This window comes from Mytilus edulis, chromosome 6 (assembly GCF_963676685.1).
Source record: "Mytilus edulis chromosome 6, xbMytEdul2.2, whole genome shotgun sequence".
NCBI classification, from domain to species: domain Eukaryota; kingdom Metazoa; phylum Mollusca; class Bivalvia; order Mytilida; family Mytilidae; genus Mytilus; species Mytilus edulis.
The window spans coordinates 53821296-53841124 of record NC_092349.1 but is presented as its reverse complement, the minus strand read 5'-3'; the positions used below and the strand labels follow the sequence as shown (position 1 = coordinate 53841124).

The following is a 19829-nucleotide window of genomic DNA, read 5'->3' as shown; positions in this document are numbered from 1 at the left end:
AATAATACACTTTCATACCTGATAAATCAAATGTTCTACAACAAACTAACAGATTAATAAAAATATCCGTATTTGTACTGGATAAATATGTTTATTATTGATGACATATAAAGGCAACAGTAGTATACTGCTGTTTGGAATTCATAAATCGATAAAGAAAAAACAAATCCAGGTTACAAACTAAAACTGAAGGAAACGCATCAAATATAAGAGAATGCAGAAAATATGCACAAACAATGCATGCACACACATAATACATATCTTTTTGTTTAAGTGCAAACAAAAATGTAGGTTCTAATGTACTTGCTTGTAAAAATATCACTAGAATGACAATTTCACATTTTCTCAAATATCAACTATACGCCCCGTACGGTCCTCAACAATGATCAAAGCCCGTACCGCATAGTCAGTTATAGAAGGCACCAAAAAGACAAATGTAAAACATTTCAATCGAGAAACTAACGGCTAAATTCATGTACAAATAAATCAATGAAAACCGAATATCTAACACAGCAATAAACGAAAACCACTGAATTACAGGCTCCTGACTGAGCTTATGCTCATACATGCAGAATGTAACGGGGTTAAACATGTTAATGGGATCATAACCTCCCTTAACCATTTAACCTGGGACCTGTTAAGTCCTCCAAAGTTCAATCTACGATTCATATGGTATCGAACGTAGAAGCTATCGAGTTTTATTTTTAGGAGCATATGTCGTGTAAAATATGTCGTATGCAGTGCTAATTGTCACAAGCAATGTCTACCACTTTGGTCATTTATACTTGTACGTGTGTATGAAATTCAATTCATATTGAAAACTTCACATGTTTCTTCCTTATGAATTGTAACATTTTCACATGTGTGGCAATTTATGGTGAAATCAAACCGACATGTGTGTTGGATTAGCGTGCTTTGTATATGTCAAATGAGTCATAGTTCGTAGTATCTCATTAAAGTAAAGGCATTGATAACAGTTTTTGTATTAATGGCCACAAATCAATAATGCACTAGCTGGTATTACACTCAATCTTAAAGATATTACTGTTTCGTAATCATCATGTGCTAGGCGTTTCAGTGACTATACAGAATGTACAGTAAAACATTCAGTAAACTCTATAAATAAGTTAGAAGAATGGCTTGTCTTATCAAATCACTACACTACACAAAAACAAACAATAACAAGGTTGAAAAAAAACTAATATAAGAGCACTGTCACTAAAAGGTAGACCAAAGACAACTTTCGGTAATCAAAATTAATTTGCGGACAAAAAGCAATCAGTAGATATTCAATGAATAAATAATGTAATCTAAAAGCGACAAGATTTTCGAGACAAATCTAGTAACCGAATCCTTAGCAGGGGATCGTTTTTAATCACATTCCCACGTTTTAATATTAATTGTCTTTACACGTTTATAATTAAGATTACAAAAAAATAAGAATTAATCTTAAATTTGTTATCTGATTGGTAGAATGGACATACAGATTTTTGAACCGATTAATTAAAAGTATAAAACAATATGCTGAATAAACGAAGACAAAATACAATAACTTTAGTTGTATGAAGTACCATACCGTGTTCAAAATGGATCTTTCAACTGGAATTGTGATGATGTGTAAAAACTACGAAAGATTCGCCTGTGGAAACCATTTACAAAAAGATTGGATGGAAATTTTCAATTCAATTTTGAAAGCAAATTCCGTGAAAACGATGCTTCTTTTAGATAAACAGTCGGACGTCAATATCAAAACAACAGTGTTAATATGCAAACATTTTCCTGTAAGTAAAGCAGATGACGTGTACTCTTTAGCTTTGTGTTTGCTTAATAGAGAAGCCAATGTGGACGAAGTGAATGGCTTTGGGAAGACGGCTAAACACTATGCAGAAAGCAATGGATTTTCAAAAACTACAAAATTACTTTTGTCATGTGCACTGATACACCAATTCAACCTCGTATGAATTAAGATACGCATCATAACAATTAAACATTTCTACAGATGCCAAAAACAATGTTTCTTTCTTTCTATGTTTATTTGTGGAAAAAAGGAACGCTCATTTAGAGACTTCAATATGTTCGATAGTTTTGTCGCATGAACAATACATAGCACTGATTTCTTACGCGATTTTGAACATTAGTCAATATCCACACCTGATAAATTAGGCATGTATATTCAAACTGAAAGTCTTTTATTCCTAATATTACATTAACAAGCAATTTAAATACCCATGCAATGGTTAAGAAATGAAGGATCAATTTTGAATTAATAGATTATATATTGAAATGTATGAAATGCGCTAAAATATTCTATGTATTTCAATGAAATGATATTATCACCTTTTTTTAATTTATTCTTTTCACTTTTTTTTTGGTATATACTCATGAACATGTTATTGATTCACTTGTAAGTTTGAACATACAACTGTATATATTATCATCATTTCCATGTTATATTATTTACATTGTATAGCTTGATATTTGAATAAAAGATAATGTTGATTCTCGGGTTTTTTGTTTTAAAGAAATACTAAAATGGCCGAGGTGCAGTACCAAATGTTTTAGTCTTTACATTTTGAATTCTACCAGAAAACGGTGCTAGTTAGAAGATAGTTGGGTTGTTACTATTTTACTACCTTATACCACTAACATTGTATGAAATGATGCATTTGATATGCGATTGAATGCATATCTTATGCATAATAAATACAAATTTATATTATTTACATTTTTTTTTAAATGAATAAATGTATAGTTTGATATCATTAGATTTCGAGTATGATCAATGATAATACGTAAAACAAAAACTAAAGATTTATTATAACATATTTAAATAAACAGCTGCGCCACGAGCTCATTATACGCCAGTCGTCTTGTGTGTGAAGTATAATGCAATAATCATAAACCTTTTTTTTTTTAAAAAAACTCAAGAACTCTTAAACGAAATTTTTAATCATCACCGGAGAGTATACAGATCTTCAAATGAAAATATTAAAGAAGTGGGTAAAATTTTAAGCGATAATCATCAATCGTTTTTAAGATACGACGCGATATGTGACCCCTCCTTTTTTCACAAAAAAAACTTAATAACTCTAAAATAAAAGTTTAATCATCAACAACAAGTATACAGATCTTTAGATCAATATAACTAAGAAGTGTGTAAAGTTCTTAGCAATTATCATAAATCGTTTTTGAGATACGGCGCGACATGTGAAAAGAACACACCCCTTTTTAGTTCCAAAGTCCCGTAACTCAAAAAGTTTTAATCTTTTTCATGAAATTTGGAAAAGTCGTTCTCAAGTTATGGTGCGACATGTTTACGCCGCACAGACGGACATTTGTATAACATAATACGTCCCGTCAAAAATTTTACGGGCGTATAAAAATCAAATCATATGTATAACTCCTTTCTTAAGTATCAGTAGAATGATATGTGTTGTTTGAAATGTATAATTTGTCAAAACCATAGAAACCCGTAAAGATAAAACTACAATGATAATCAAAAGAATATAAATAATTCATTTGCAAAGCTCAATACTAGTTTGTAAATATGGTGTAACCTATATGTAAAGAATGCCAATGCTGCCTCTGAATTTGTATAAGTACTTGAATGGTTAGAATTTAAGATATACAAATGGACGCAAATAAACACGTACCTAAAACACTTTTTGTATTCGATAACTATGTAATTGTCATTTTTGAATGATAATTTGAATAAGGAAAAGATAAATTGAATACACTTTCGTTATGTTTTTTGTTTTTGTTTTGTGAAATCAAAAAAGAAAAATGAAAACGCTTTCGTTTCTCGAGTTTTATTTTGTGTAGTCAAATATGAAAAAAGAAAACATTTTCATTTTCGATCTTTTTATGTTAAATAAAAAATAAAAAATAAAAATACACTTTGTTTTTCATTTTTTATTTTGAGAAATCAAAAACCAAAATGAAAACACTTTCATTTTTTTATTTTGACATTTTGACATTTCAAAACGAGAAACGAATGGACGCAAATATACATATATCTCAATGTGTGATTTAGTGTTTAGTGTTTAAAAATTGCAACAATGTACTATACAGGAGAGAACAACATTTTTGACCACAGCAAATCCATACACAAAAAGTTTCTGTATTTTTTCATTGTCATCCTGTCTTCAGCATTGTTATTTTTATCACATTTAATCATGTCAGAATTATAAAAAAAATTAGTTTTAATTATCTCCCTCTGTATAACTTCAATAAATGAAACATAGTCTTTATCAAATTAATGTTATTCAGATACTGACATTAAAGAGTTTATTTCATTTTCAATTAAAAAAAAACCAACTATCATATGTTTCTTTTATCAATAACCTGTAAAGTTACTGTGCAAACACATATAGATATCAGAAATGTTCTATTTTAACCTGTTTGAAGTACAATTGTGTACATATACATGAAATATAATATATTACAATTTTATATATGTATATTTATACCAAGCAACATGTAGAGGCATATGATTCACTGCCATTTATGTACGGAAAAGTTTATGAATAAATTTCAAAATCAATTAAATCCTCATTATATCCGAAGATCTTAACAGCCAGGATCGCTCATCTGTATCTATCTACTGTGGTTTCGGAAATCGTGTAAAATACGATATAAATCATAATAGATACTTAATAATGATTGAGGCCAAGTTTTGTTTAATTTGGCCCAGATGTTTATAAATGAAAAGCAGATTTTTTTTGAAAAAAATGAAAGTAAAAACAATTGCCAATTAATTGCAGAAATTATTTTGAAAGACAATAACAGCATAAACAGCAATAAGATGTCAATTGCTTATTTTGGCTATGTTGATCTATTTGAAGATCTGTCTTTACCTGATATTTTTTGCTGTTTAGAGTTTATCGCAATCTATAATAATTTAAAACTTTAAGATAATTAACAAAAAATGCAAAATTTCCTTTCCTCGGCTCTGAAATAATTTTACCAATGGCCTGTATAACCCTGGAAAAATGCCTTTCAGTAGGATTTTTAAAAAACCTTCAACAAAACTTTGATGAAGGGTCTTGATCCCTACTAAACCGTCTGGTCAGTAAAAGTATGCTGGAAAAAAGATATGCAATGGTTATTTGAAAAAAGTTACACTGCATAATTTTAAAAATGGAACGTATCAAGGAGGATTAATAAGCAACCGCCCACCCCTGAGAAATATTGCAACCCCCTTGAAAAAGTCATGTCATCCCATTGTAGTCTTACAATAGTTACTGAAGACCCCTTATCATAATTAAAAGTAGTTTTCAAGTTGTGATGATTTGAATCTGTTGTTTTTTTTTAAAGATTTTTCTTAAGACTTCTATAGTGAACATCTATATTTTATTTTACCCATGAAGATCATGTTGGTTGTAGGGCAAGGTAATCAGATACATTTTCAATCAAATACTATATTTAATAATTGTGGCCAAATTTTCTCTGTGCTTCTTATATTGTTTTTCCTAGACTGTACGAATATTGCAACTGTCTTTTAGAAAACCGTATTCAGAGTGATTGTAAGGGATATGAGAATCTTTCTGACATGAATCATTCGAAATTGACGTCATTCTCTTGAAGACTCTGGTATTTAAAATGTTCAAAAGGGAAAAAATAGAAAGAAGAAAAAACCCATAGCAACTTTTTTTTCAAAACCTGGTATTTGATAAATTCACAATTTTCTCCTGAAAACAGTAACAACAAAATAATCAAGGTTTCTTTCCACAGTGCTTTACTATAATGATTTAAAATGTTGATAGAGTTAAATCTTTATATATCTCTTTCGCTAGTTACAGAAATGTAGCAGAAATTATGTAAGCAAAAATTCTTCTTCTGAGTTTACAGAAAAAAATAAAACATATGCGTTGTAATATTCGCTCGCGATAACTTAACAATAAATGTGCCTATTTAAGAAAAATAGTTTCATTTTAACAAATGTTTAAATACACAAATAAGACAGCAAAACAGGGAATTATGTTATTTGTACTTTTGCTGCGTTATAAACATACTAATCAAATAGATATTAAATTTGAAAAGTCAAAATACACCCATTCAATTATATAATCATCAGCGTAATATAATCAAGATTAATTCTAGACACATTATGTATGTTATAACATAATGTTCTTGTCGGTTTTTTTTTATAACTACCAACAAAACAAAAATGATATACTGTTTTACATCTTGTATAAACCACTAATTATGCGTTAACACTAGAACAAACAACAGACGTCGAAAATATCAGTGAAGTACTTTTTCAGTTTCCGTACAGACTTAGCAAAGTGCGTATTAAGATGCTTTTTACAATAGCTATCCAGTTTTGTTGTTTTCTATTTACCATAGGTGCCAATATTGAGGACTGCATCGGACAGCAATGTTCCGAAATTGTATCTATTCCACTACTGGATAATATGAAAGCTGCATTAAAAGCTGACTTAGACGTTACCGAACTTAATAAAGTTTTGCAAAAATATATTCAAAAAGAAGTGACAAAGGCTGTCAAAGGAGCGATCTTCAATCAAATGGAGGGAACTGTTGATCAAATAACCGAAAATGTGACACGACTATTACAGTCGAACGTTAGTGCTACAATTGACAAATTTCAAGGTAAAAATACTTGCATTTATTATCAAGAAATTTACCCTGCTAGTATATACATTTTTGTAACTTTCTATTCTAGTCCTTTAATTTTTTATTACACCCAAGAACCAATCTGAGTGGATCAAGTTTCTTCTTTTAATTTCTTACAACTAAACGAATTAAACAGTAAAATTGATATTACTGTCAAAAGTAGCGTTTAAAGTTTGTATTTCGTCACCAGGTGTCGCTGTTGACTCTTTTGTAGTCTTGTTCTCGCTTTTTATATTTAACAAATAATCTTTTTTTTTCTGATAAAATGTGTCCCATTACGACATAGAGTTAGTTCCCTTATGTCCGTGCTTGTTCATCGAGGAAAATTCGGTTTTATTCTGAAAATATATATTCTGGTTTCCTTGTTGTTCGGTTACTGTCTCATTGAGGTAATTTAAGATTTTTTTCACAAATTAACTGAATTACAATTAGTAAAATTTAATTGTTGTTTTACCCGCCACATTCTGTATGGGTGTACCTGTTCACAGTCAGGAGCTCGATCCTGTTATTCAGTAGTTGCTGTTTTTCATACCGCATAGTCAGCTTTAAAAAGCCAAAAGATGCATGATAAATATAAACAATTCAAAAGAGTTTAAAAAGACGGCTTATTAATATACAAAACAATGAACGAAAAACAAATATGTGCTTTGCTGATTGTTGAAGTTCGTATAGTGATTTGTGTCATTTGGTTTCTTGTACCGTACCTTTTTCATACTTATGTTAATAAAACAATGTTCACAGACCAAAAATTTAATTTATTAAAAGTAGCATATTCAGTTAACGCTTGTGTGAGTGTGTGTTTTTAAACTTTTTTTGTATTTTGTTTAATTTGAAGGATTTCAGTTATACGCATACTTATGTCCGACATTGTTCACTGAGTTAAGGAAAGCTTTATATTATCCATCGATAGACTTACATATATTGTCTATCGTTGGAATATTATGGTTATGTGCTCTCTTTTGTTTCGATTTATTGTGTTCCATTACAGTTTTGTTGGCATTTCTCTTATATGGTTCAATGGTCATAACTACGATCACGTCTCATTTTCCATAATGCAACCTTCCGAATTCAACTTATCAACGAGTTTGTACTTATATGAGCAAAACGACAAGTGCCCAATTTCATTAAACTTGAGATCATTCAAATTCTTAAATGGCGCCCGTTTAGCTCAGTCTTAAATTTCATTTGGTGTGTTCGGTATACTATTGGTCGTATTTTGTTCTCAAACTTTTTTTTGTCATTACGTTGTGATTTTATTTTTGACCTGTATCATTTGATTGGTAAGTTGGTATATTTTGCCTCTCTCTCCTAATGTCTCATACTCTTAGGTCTAGGGATTATCCGATGATGTCATTTGGTAGATTTATAAAACTTTTTGATTTTCAATACTATTTCTATAATGATGCTCGAGTACAGACATTGGATTTTCTCTTCGTATATACAAATGTTTAACCCAAAATACAATAAACAAAAACATACAAAAGCTGGATTGAAAACAATTAATTAACTGATATCCTGTCTTATATTATACATGTTATAGTTCTGCCATGATATAATAAAATGAATTAGGTGTGGAACGCATATATAAAAGTAAGCCTGTGCTTGACCGTATGCAGTAAAAAGGAAACCTACTATTGTATACTAAATGCATTACATAATATATTGAATGATCTTTGAATCTAGAAAATACTACACATATGTGCAACATAATTGATTGTACCAACAAAACCACAACCTTCATTTTACAAGGGTATCGGTATAAAGAACTTATAATTTTTATTCCACTGTAAATCATGTATATCTGTAAATAAAAATAACAAAATTAACAAATGATCGCTTGAGACGACTCAGAGTGACATTGAACAAAACCTCTATAACATTTAGAGCGATCGTTTAGTCATTACTGTCTTCAAAACCTTTCAGACATGTGAAAAAAAAAATCACAAAAATACTGAACTCCGAGGAAAACTCAGCACGGAAAGTCCCTAATCAAATGACAAAATCAACAATAAAACACATCAAACGGATGGGAAACAACTGTCATATTCCTGACTTGGTACAGACATTTTCAAATGTAGAAAATGGTGGATTGAACCTGGTTTTATAACGCTAAACCTCTCACTTACATGACAGTCGCATCAAATTCCGTTATTTTTAAAACGATGCGTGAACATAATAGACATAATCGGTAAAATAGCTAACAATCCACAGAACAATTGAACATAGAAGAACATATAATTACGTTTTAATCGGTACTATTGATCAAGCGGATGACAAACATTGGAAATATTCTTTATAAAGCACAACAATATCAGTATTCACCTCAGAAGCTAACAAAACCTTTAAATAGACTTACTAAGAAGGGATATAGTTACGATACTGTTTTCAGGTCATTAAAGATTGCATATTTCGGCGTTAATATTGATTCACTTATAGGGTCTTTGCATCGGAACTAAACACATTTATTTAAAAACCAATTGGTAGCATGACACGGGTTATGTTCTTCTCATATACATGGGTGTTATGATGGTATGATACTTAACCCCTAACGGGAAGGATTGTGTCTGATTTTCATTTGATGAAGACATAAACTTTCAATCAGTTTAATTGATGTCTGGAGCTGGCATGTCAGTTAAATGTTAGTAGTCTGTTATTTATGTATCATTGTCATTTTGCTTATTTTCTTTGGTTACATCTTCTGACATCAGACTCGGACTTCTCTTGAACTGAATTTCATTGTGCGTATTGTTATGCGTTTACTTTTCTGCATTGGCTAGAGGTATAGGGGGAGGGTTGAGATCTCATAAAAAATGTTTAACCCCGCCGCATTTTTGCGCCTGTCCCAAGTCAGGAGCCTCTGGCCTTTGTTAGTCTTGTATTATTTTTAATTCTACTTTCTTGTGTACAATTTGGAGTTTAGTATAGCGTTCATTATTTCTGAACTTGTATATACATTTGTTTAGGGGCCAACTGAAGGACGCCTCCGGGTGCGGGAATTTCTCGCTGCATTGAAGACCTGTTGGTGACCTTCTGTTGTTGTTTGCTCTATGGTCGGGTTGTTGTCTCCTTGACACATTCCCCATTTCCATTCTTAATTTTATTGTATAAAGATTTATATCTTCTTGTTCAGAAATTAAAAGTAGTAAAGAAAGTGGAAGTGGGGGAGTGGGTCTGTATTCGCACCTAAGTCAAAATAATCAGCGCGTTGATTGTAACTATTATCAGACAGAAGAAGAAGAAGAAGAAGAAGAAGAAGAAGAAGAAGAAGAAGAAGAAGAAGAAGAAGAAGAAGAAGAAGAAGAAGAAGAAGAAGAAGAAGAAGAAGAAGAAGAAGAAGAAGAAGAAGAAGAAGAAGAAGAAGAAGAAGAAGAAGAAGAAGAAGAAGGAAGAAGAAGAAGAAGAAGAAGGACATTCATTTCCCTTGGGAAATAATTATTCACTTGGGAGACCAAGTCCTCAAATCTCCCTCAGACAAGGGTAATAAATGTATGATATCTGAAACTATATGGCCCAACACGTAATCTTCTATAGTGCCTTGACATTATTTATGTTTCATATTCAATATTAATTTGCCGTTTTACCAAGAAACTATATTTTTTGTGTTAAATATGACTATCATAAGACTAGCTTTAGTCATATTATTAATTATTTATTTCTAATTTCAGGTTGTCAGTGTTCTAACAGGGAGACAACACCAGCATTTTCATCTGTTCGCACACATGATCAAAGCGTTTCAGCAAATGTTGCTATCAAGTTTGACAGAGTTGTAGTCAACATTAAAGACGGCTACGACCCAACGACAGGTATTTTCACTGCACCTAGTAAAGGAGTGTATCATATATCGTCAACTGTGATGAACGCAAAAGGACACAAACTGTGGGTTAATCTTTACCTTAATGACGTGCAAGTGTCAAGTATTTGGTTAAATCCTTCAAGTAAAACTTATGAAATGGGTACAACCAATATGATATTGGATCTGAAAGAAGGAGACAAAGTATCTATAAGGTCACGTGGTAATTACACAGTTCACAGTGATCGGAATGGCTACAGCTCATTCTCTGGCTTTCTGATTATGAATTAATGAAAATTTACATGTTTATGACTTTTAAGTTTTGTCTTTTGATTGCTACTTTATAGAAGAAATCGAGAATGTTTTATTCCACTTATAGTATTATACGAAATGTTCCAAAGAATTTCAAGTCTTGGATTAGCATACAGCATGGAAAAGACGTTACTGAGTTGTGAAAATTGTGTCTGATACATTTGTCATTTTGAACAATAAAATATGTTTAAATTATACAGCAGGACGATTAAATACGCACCTACAGTAACTTATTGAAACGCAATTAAAGTAAATGTAAAGTAAATGTGAAGTAAATTTCACACATTATTAAAATCTTCAATAATAAATGCATATAATGTTCTTAAAAATTGATATGTTGTTGATACCTTATTTTCCATATCAATAATACGTCAACGATTTTGTTCATACGTATACTGTAAACAAACTTATTTTCGAGAGCGATTTATTTTGCGAATTTCGCGAGTAGAAAATAACGCGAATATAAATCGTCGCGAAAATGAAAAAACTTTGATCTTTCCTTATCAAACTACATCATATAAATTTAAAAATCACGAAAAATAGCCGCGAAGTGGACTAGAAAGGATAAAACGCGAAATAAAGTATCCGCGAAAATAAGTTGGTTTACTGTACCCAATCCAAAAGAATGCTCTAGCAAAAACAAAACACAATACGTCGACTTAATCGTACCGTTATCACTTTGTATCAACATCATATCAATTATGAAGATAATCTACAAAATATGTATATTGAGATTAAATTATTTGACGGCAACTAAAAGAACTTTATCAGCGTTTGTATGTGCTTTCCTAACAAATGTGCTTTTATAAATGCATCATCTAGTCATAATTGAACGAACCAAAGTTGTATGCAAACCTTAACCAAAATATGTGATACATTGATAAATAAGATGGGATATGAGTGCCAATGAGACAACTCTCCATTCAAGTCGCAATTTATAAAAGTAAACCATTTAAAGTCAAAGTACGGTCTTTAACACGGATTTTTGGCTCACATCGAACAGCAAGCTGTAATGGCCCCAAACAATACTAGTTTAAAACCTTTTAAACAGGAAAACCAACGGTCTTATCTATATAAAAACGAGAAACGGGAAACACTTATGAACCATATCAACAAACGACAACTACTGAACATCAGATTCCTGACTAAGGACAGGCCAAACAATTACAAAAGGTTTAAACAACGAGTTAATGGTACAAACCTTCACCCTAATCTGAAACAATAGTGTAACAGCACAAGATTGAAAGATATCCTATACAATATCAATTGAGATGGCTTAGCTAAAAAAAAAAGACATATTAACACAAGTGAACAGACACTGAACGAATACATTTGATCTATTATACAATGCAAATACAAAATCAATAGAATAGGGGGTGGATAATTTAACAGTATTATACCGCTGTGAAATATTAAACAATTTTAGAAAAAATAATAAGCTTTAACAAAACTCTGACTGCTTGCTGTACTGATACCATTAAAAAATAAAAAAAAATGCATTTCTGTAGACTCGTCAAAAGTTTTGTCGTCCAGATAAAAAAGATGATAGTTATATTCATAGTATCACTTGGGATTTGTTACTCCTACATTACATGCGATCAGAATATTTCCATGTAAATGAGTTCCAATTTCTAAATAGTACAGAAAAACATGGTAAATGTTTTGTGTCATATAAATATTCATCAAGTTTTCCTGCAGTCCATGCAAACCATTTTTTGGATTTTTCCTTGACCAAAATATCTTTGATTTTAAAACATACAATGCTTTAAAGATAGTAGAAATTTTGGTTTCCGACTTACTATTGTTCAAATTTGCAGAACATATGGAATGCCAAACAATAGTTGAAAAATTCCACATTGACTTTTTATCTGATAAAAAAATATTGTTTTCCCTACCCTATAGAATAAGAAGATATTATATGATTACCATTGAGACATTTTATATAACAGAATTTTTTTTTTATAACTCACAACTACCTATACTTTAACTTCCGAAAATGGAATTTAATGTTCATTATTAACTCAGACTGGGAGTTTAGTACCGGATGGCATTTCCTGATCAACAACTTTACAATTTATAGATTTGTTATTTCTATAGACAAACACATGAAACAATGACACAACAATCTTTATCATCTTATAATAATGTTTTGCGAGTACAATATATGTGTGTCAACTTATTGGAATATAATTTTATTTTACCAATAAGAGCAGCTTTAAAACAGTATATAAATGCCGCTGTTCTAACTAGAAATTAACTATGCATTGGCAATTTCTAGAAAGACTGTCAATTGTCAATTGTGCGGTATTATGTGTTTGGTATTATGCATCGCTAAACAACTGTGGAAGAGTACGAATAAAATCAATACATATGGAATGTTTTAGTGCACATAAATAATATCCTCCTGTAATTAGTGATATAATATAAAAGGACACATAGAAAAGCCTATTTTTTGTAAAATCTAACAAATTGTGCTTGTGTTGTTATTTGAAAGAAGGACGAAAGATACCAGAGGAACAGTCAAACTCATAAATCGAAAATAAACTGACAACGCCATGGCTATAAATGAAAAAAGACAAACAGACAAACAATAGACGTATACTTGACACAACATATAACACTAAAGAATTAGCAACACAAACCCCACCAAAAACTGAGGGAGATCTCAGGTGCTCCGGAAGGGTACATGTAAGCAGATCCTGCTCCACAAGTGGTACCCGTCGTGTTGCTCATGTTATAACAAATGCGGTAAATAGTCTGATTCGGTAGGTCACGTTCTTGAAAGGGAAGGGGATTGTAGTTACGACGTAAGGAACATATTCCTATATCATCTGTGAAAAGGTTATTCTATAACGGTCAAGCAACTCGTGATGGCGTCCGTAAAATTTACGAAGGGATTATTTCAACTTCATAATTTGGAATTCTTGGTTTAATAGCTTCCTTGTGGGCAGCAACCCTCTATCAAGAAAAGCATGATAGGTAATACAACCACGGGAATATCGTTTCAATTGGGAGATATATACCCCGTATGCAGGTGCTGCTGGAATGTTGATACTTCGAAATGGAAAGTTCACAATTGGAAGCTGAAATCATCTTTTTAAAAATGTTAGTCATCTTGTGTCATCATGGCTTGGCTCATATTCACTTATTCTGAACAACCACTCTTATGGTGTTTTAAAATTTGATAATTAAGCAAAATTATATTTTTGTTGAAATCATTGATACGAGAACAAAGAAGGGGGGATACATGGATGGAATAATGGGGAAAAAAAGAGCAAAGTAACAGCCCTCCGTTGAAGCAGTTTGTCTCAAATTCACAAATAAAACTTCAGCACATAGCAAACGATCATACTTCATACATCCATTAGGTATTAAAATGTACTTAAGATTGATCATTGAATTGAATTCATTTTTGTTCTTAATTTAGTCCTCCTTTTTGAACAGACAAATCAGGGAATAGTATACTATTTTATATATTAAGTCTCAGGATAAATTAACCGGCAAATAAATGGTATAAAACATATGAACAACAACAAAAACTGTACATAAAAACCTTTATTTGTACTTTTGATTAAACACAATGATGTTGTGAGGGACGTAGTTCCTCTTTTATATGTTATACTATTTCAAATGAGAAAAAAACAAAAGAAATTCTAACTTCAAAATGCAAACTTAAAATATAGAGAGCAGTTTGCAACATATACCCCACTCAAAATAACTCGGCTTATAATTTAGATCTTTGCTGTTTTCTTTTTTCTTAATTTGACTTTGTCCTATCTCATGTTAATAACATAAATTTGTATTTTCTGATGAAATTAATAATCTATGTTTTTGCCATGGTATTTTAAGCAATTGACAGGCGAAAAGACGTAGAGTTTACGTTATATACAAAGGATTATATTTGTATATAAATTTTGTGGATTAAGGAAAATTATAATTTCGTGAATACTTAGTCTCGCTGTTTTTCAAAAGTCTGCATTCAAACCTATCGAATATTTGTACTTCATTTGACATTTAAATTCATGGTTTAAGCCCCAGTCCCATTAGACCACGGATCGCACCACGCTCACCGCGATCTAAAATAAATTCTGATCGTGGTGAGTTCACGGTATGAGCGGCATGAAAATGTAAATTTTCGTTGCTTTCACGATGCTACTACGTTCTAATCTATTTTTTATATATTTTATGTGAAAATGACAATGAGAATTATGGTCGTAGTGTGAACGTAGTCAAGTCGTAGTGAGATCGTAGCGCAGTTTCTCCGAATAGAACCACGCTTTCGCTACGATTATTCAGCGACCTTTGCGATCTTACTACGATCTTAGTGCGCTCTCACTATGCTTCTACTACCACCCGATTTCGCCACGACCGCATTACGATTGTTTTGAACATGTTCACAGTTGGCCACGCTCATCACGATATTAAAGACCTCACCACGACCGTGATACGACCTTACTGCGATCTACACGATCGTACTACGATCATCAAAATTTGCATTTTTTTAACAGATCGTAGTGCCATCTTGGCCTAGTGGCACTGCGGTATTAGATAAACTCATCATAGAACCACTAATTCGGGCCCGGTCGGAAGAACATAAAAGAAAGTAAAACATTTTTAAAACAAAAAAGTTCCTACGCATACCTGTATCTTTGTCACTAGTGAAATATTAGGGTAGTTGTTTTGTAACAAATGAAAGCTTTGGGAATTGAGATAACTGTAGAACTCTTGTTGAAAGTTTCTTTTGAACAATTAAACATAAAAAATCATAAGAGGAGGGCACATTTGCCTTGCTGTTCGGATCGGAAGTACCTATTTTAGTACTGTCAAACGTCCGGGAAACGGTACAATCTAATATGCAATTAAGAGTATGTTGAATTCTTCAGCACAAATCAGGATAAATTATAGTTTTGACATGATAGGTATGTCATTTAATTTGAACTTGAGACAAAGTAGCCAACAACGCTTGAAGTAGCTGAATTTAACATAGAAAACAATAGGGATATAATTAGTAGTGTTTGCTGCGAATAATAATGAATTCACAGTAAAGTTAGTCTGAAAATCAGTACTAGAATATTATAGCTTACAAAGAAGCGTTGAAAAGAATGTAAAAGGAATGTGGTGTATATAATATTTACACAGACGCCTATTCACTCAAGCAAGTCTTGCATAGATGACAAAAGGTCTAAACAATAAATCTCCAGGGGGGTCGCCCAACATTGTGAATCAATGAGCTGTATAGCTCTGAGGGATAAGATCGCCATAGCTTCTATTTACATTCAATTTAGTAGTCTTTCTCAAAAATGTTTCAACTACTTATTTCATACATCCCGTCATTGTTGTTGTGCTATGGTAAATGTGCTAATGAGTTGGTTTTTTTTGGGTTTTTCTTTGTTGATATATTTGTTTGTTTTTATAGTGATTCAGATTATTACACAATGTTGACTACTGTATCCCTTTTTTTTTACATTTCTACCTATTATGTCTGTTTGTTTGCATGTTTGGCGATAGAATTGTTTCCTTTTGTACATGTAACACCGAAATGACCTAGGATATTAACCTAGAAATCGTCTAGCTTGCTCGTCATACATATTTTAATTATTGTACACAATTCATCATTTTCAGAGAAAATCCATTTTCAACTGCATTTTATACTGTGTCTTTATGCTGTAGTCTTTCATTAATTTCCAAAATTAGGGATGGGTTGACTGGTACACACACACATGATACCTCGATTCATTCTTTGTGTGCATGTAACAAGTATAATTCGACAACCACTGATTTGCAGCAGCCTGACTATGGACAGGCACATGCAAAATCTGAAGATTGAACTAGTTTGAGAGCGCACAAACATATCGCTAACCCATGACATAGGTGTAGGAGAACAGCAAAAAATACAAATTATATTTTCATGGACAAATTTTTTGAAGTTTTTAATTGTCCGATATCCAACATTTTAAAATTGGAATTGAATCAATGTTTTGATAACAAACAATTCATACATGGGTGGTATTTAAAAATAATCATTATCATTTTGCATTTATTTAAGACTGCGTCTTGCCTTCTGGTTATCATTTGGAAAATTATTTCGTGTTGTATACGTAATGACTTTATGTGGACCGTTTTAAGATTCGAGGTATGCAGCATGTCATTTTAGTGCTAAATAGTCCGCCTGTTGTTAAACAGGTTTAAATAAACTAACATACATGTACAAACAGTGCCTCTTCTTTGAAAAAGGTGTGTCTTGATTGCCAGTGAAACTATCCATTAAAATTCAAATGAAGTGGATGTACGGCCTTTAACAGTAGGGGAAACCCTTACCATACACGAACATATTCGGCTATAAAAAGGCCCTGGCATGACCAATATGAACCAATTCAGTTGAATAAAACTAAAGGACTAATTTATGACAAAACAATTTAAGCAAAACAAATATGACAGACAACCACTGAATTACAGGCTCCTGACTCGGAACAGGCGCATATTGGTGCTGGCGCCAACCCTCGCTTTTAACAGGGCCGGTGTTATATAGCCATTCCTCCCCCATGCCAGTTCCCCCCCCCCCCCCCCCGGGGGAAAGACTGGCATGAGCCAATGTTTTCCCAGGGGAAATGTTGGGTCATTGTCATTCTTCCCCTGCGGAAAGTTGACAATACAATATTGTACGTATACATATAGTAACTTTTTCCCCATGCCAATCCCCCCCCACACCATAATATAGATTTCACTATATTTATATGCAAGTCTGTAAATGAAACCGAACAGTGTTAGAATTATTTTTATTTGTATACAAATTTGTTGTTCATTTAAATATACACAAGTCTGTCTACAGATTTATCAGTCTGTCTATGTGTCAACTAGTCTGTCGTTCTGTTCACCTGTTTTTCTATGTGTCCCCTAGTCTTTTTACAATTTTAACTGTCTGTCTATATGTCCGCAAGTCTTTCTACATATTCACCAGTCTATTAACATGTTTACCATTATGTCTATGTCCACTAGTCCGACTGGACTACAATTTCACTGGCTTTGAAATACCTTTCAGTAGAGCCTATAAACGGCGAATACTTTTTACTTTTATTTCGGTGTTTTGTGTCTTTTGTTTTTATGTAAGTGATAATTGTGCACCGTACTAACATTTGAGTGAAGTCAATTGCAATTGATATTTTATAGTATTTTCTTGCGGTATGCTGTCACAGGTTGGGATGGAGGAGGGTTGAGTTTAAGGCCGCCGCATTCTTTATGTGCCATTCCCAAGCCAGGAACATGTAATACAGTTGTTGTTGTCGTTTCATGGCGGTCAAGTTTGTTTCGTAAATTATTTGTTATAAATACATTGTAGTTTTGTTAAAAAAATTAACATTTTTATTGTCGGGGTATTTTATAGCCGACTATATGAGGGTTTCTCATTGTTAAATGCTGTACGGTTTCAGTGGCCTTTAATTCCTTTCTACCACGTCAAATTTGTATAATTAGTGCTGGATGGTTGTTCGACCCAATGCACCTGTAGGGCAGGCGGGGTATTTTTGTAGATCTTGTACAGCTCACACTAATGGGGGTAGTTCATGTACTTCTCGGTCTCCCATGCTGGTTAGAGTGGGTGTTCATATCTCCTCTAGTTTGGATGAAGTTTCATCTGTATCGGACTTAATTATTCTCCTGAATGAAAGCTTTAAGTCGAGAGTATTCCTCTCTATACAGGGGCGTAGCTGCCGTTAGGCACTTTAGGCACGTGCCTACACATACATTTTTTCACAAATATTTTTTTTATTAAAAAAAACAATAAACAACGTTATAGATAAACGCCAGTGAAGTTGTCAAAACTCTTTAATTATCGAATGTCATGTGTACACCAGTCTCTCGTCCTTAGTGAATGGAATGTTGGATAGAATTGAATGTTTTTATATGATTTTACCTTATATAGAAACTATAAGCTAGAACTTTGGTTCAGATCATTTCACTTCTATCAAAAAAAACTTGAATGAACCTTAACTTAGACACATGATTTTTCTAATTAGTTGTTGTTAGTTTTCAACTAGCTTTCCACTTTGTCTTCACCCGACCTACAATAAAACCCTTGCCAATGTTGGTCGTCCGTTTGGTTGTGCAGGATGTATAAATACGCAGTCACGTCTGGTCAGAATGGGGACATTAAATCCGATGCCTAGTTGTAGAGAGAATGCCACTCTTTGGGGAGTTCGTAGTTGATCTACTGAAAGGTAAAATTTCTGCTACTATCCAATAATGATCCATCATTTTCCAATGCGTGGCATTTTCAAATTTTCAGACCTTCGTCCTGTACGACACCTATTACAGGACCTAGCTCCCTGTTGTATTTAAATTATTGTAAAATTGTGTTTTTGTCCTGAACTTGCATAAATATTTGTCACTGGATGTTTAAAAATCAATCAACTAGCTTCCAGTAATTTTGAGTACTCTCATATATGCGTGTAATGACCACAATTATTCAAATTTCTAAGCAGGTAGGGATTTTACAGTAGAGGATATAAAGACATATGAATTTCTTGAATTTTGTTACGATAGTATGAACAGAACAGAACTTTTGCATTAGGCATCGACTATGTGTGTATATATTTAGTCTCTTATGCATGATTTTTTATTATTAATTGGTTTTGGCTTTTAACTAGCTGTCAGTAACTGCGAGTACTCTCAAATCGTATTTTCTTGTTAATTCGACCTGTTGATACTGTTTATAATGCTTTTTTGTCATTTTTTATTTATACGGATCTTGTCTGTACACCAGCTTTGATTATTTGTAATATCTTCACTTATTCTTACAACATTTGTATAAACTTCAAGATTATAAAAAACCGGTTTTTTTCTAAAGTGAACATTGATTGGTTAAATATTTCTCAGTCATGTCCTGTTTTTGAATTTGTTTGTTAGCTTTTTGGTCATGAATGTTTGTCTCTAATATTTAATTAACTGTGCATTTGTATTCAGATATCGCAGATCAAATTTATTCGTTCATTGTTTAATCATACGTTTTTTGATTGAGTTAAGTCTGCCAATTGATATTTTATCGTATGTTTTTCTTTGTTGTGATGTTATGCTATTGTTTCAGAAAAAGGGAGAA

At 32.3% G+C, this 19829-nt stretch overlaps 1 protein-coding gene across 1 annotated transcript; it reads left to right on the top strand.

Moving 5' to 3' along the window:
• Window positions 1–6203: 6203 nt before the first annotated feature.
• LOC139527876 (cerebellin-3-like) lies at window positions 6204–10933 on the top strand. The gene is made up of 2 exons (XM_071323552.1): window positions 6204–6612; window positions 10302–10933. The coding sequence occupies exons 1-2, from the start codon at window positions 6300–6302 to the stop codon at window positions 10715–10717; spliced, it is 729 nt and encodes a 242-aa protein (XP_071179653.1). The 5' UTR covers window positions 6204–6299; the 3' UTR covers window positions 10718–10933.
• Window positions 10934–19829: the final 8896 nt, after the last annotated feature.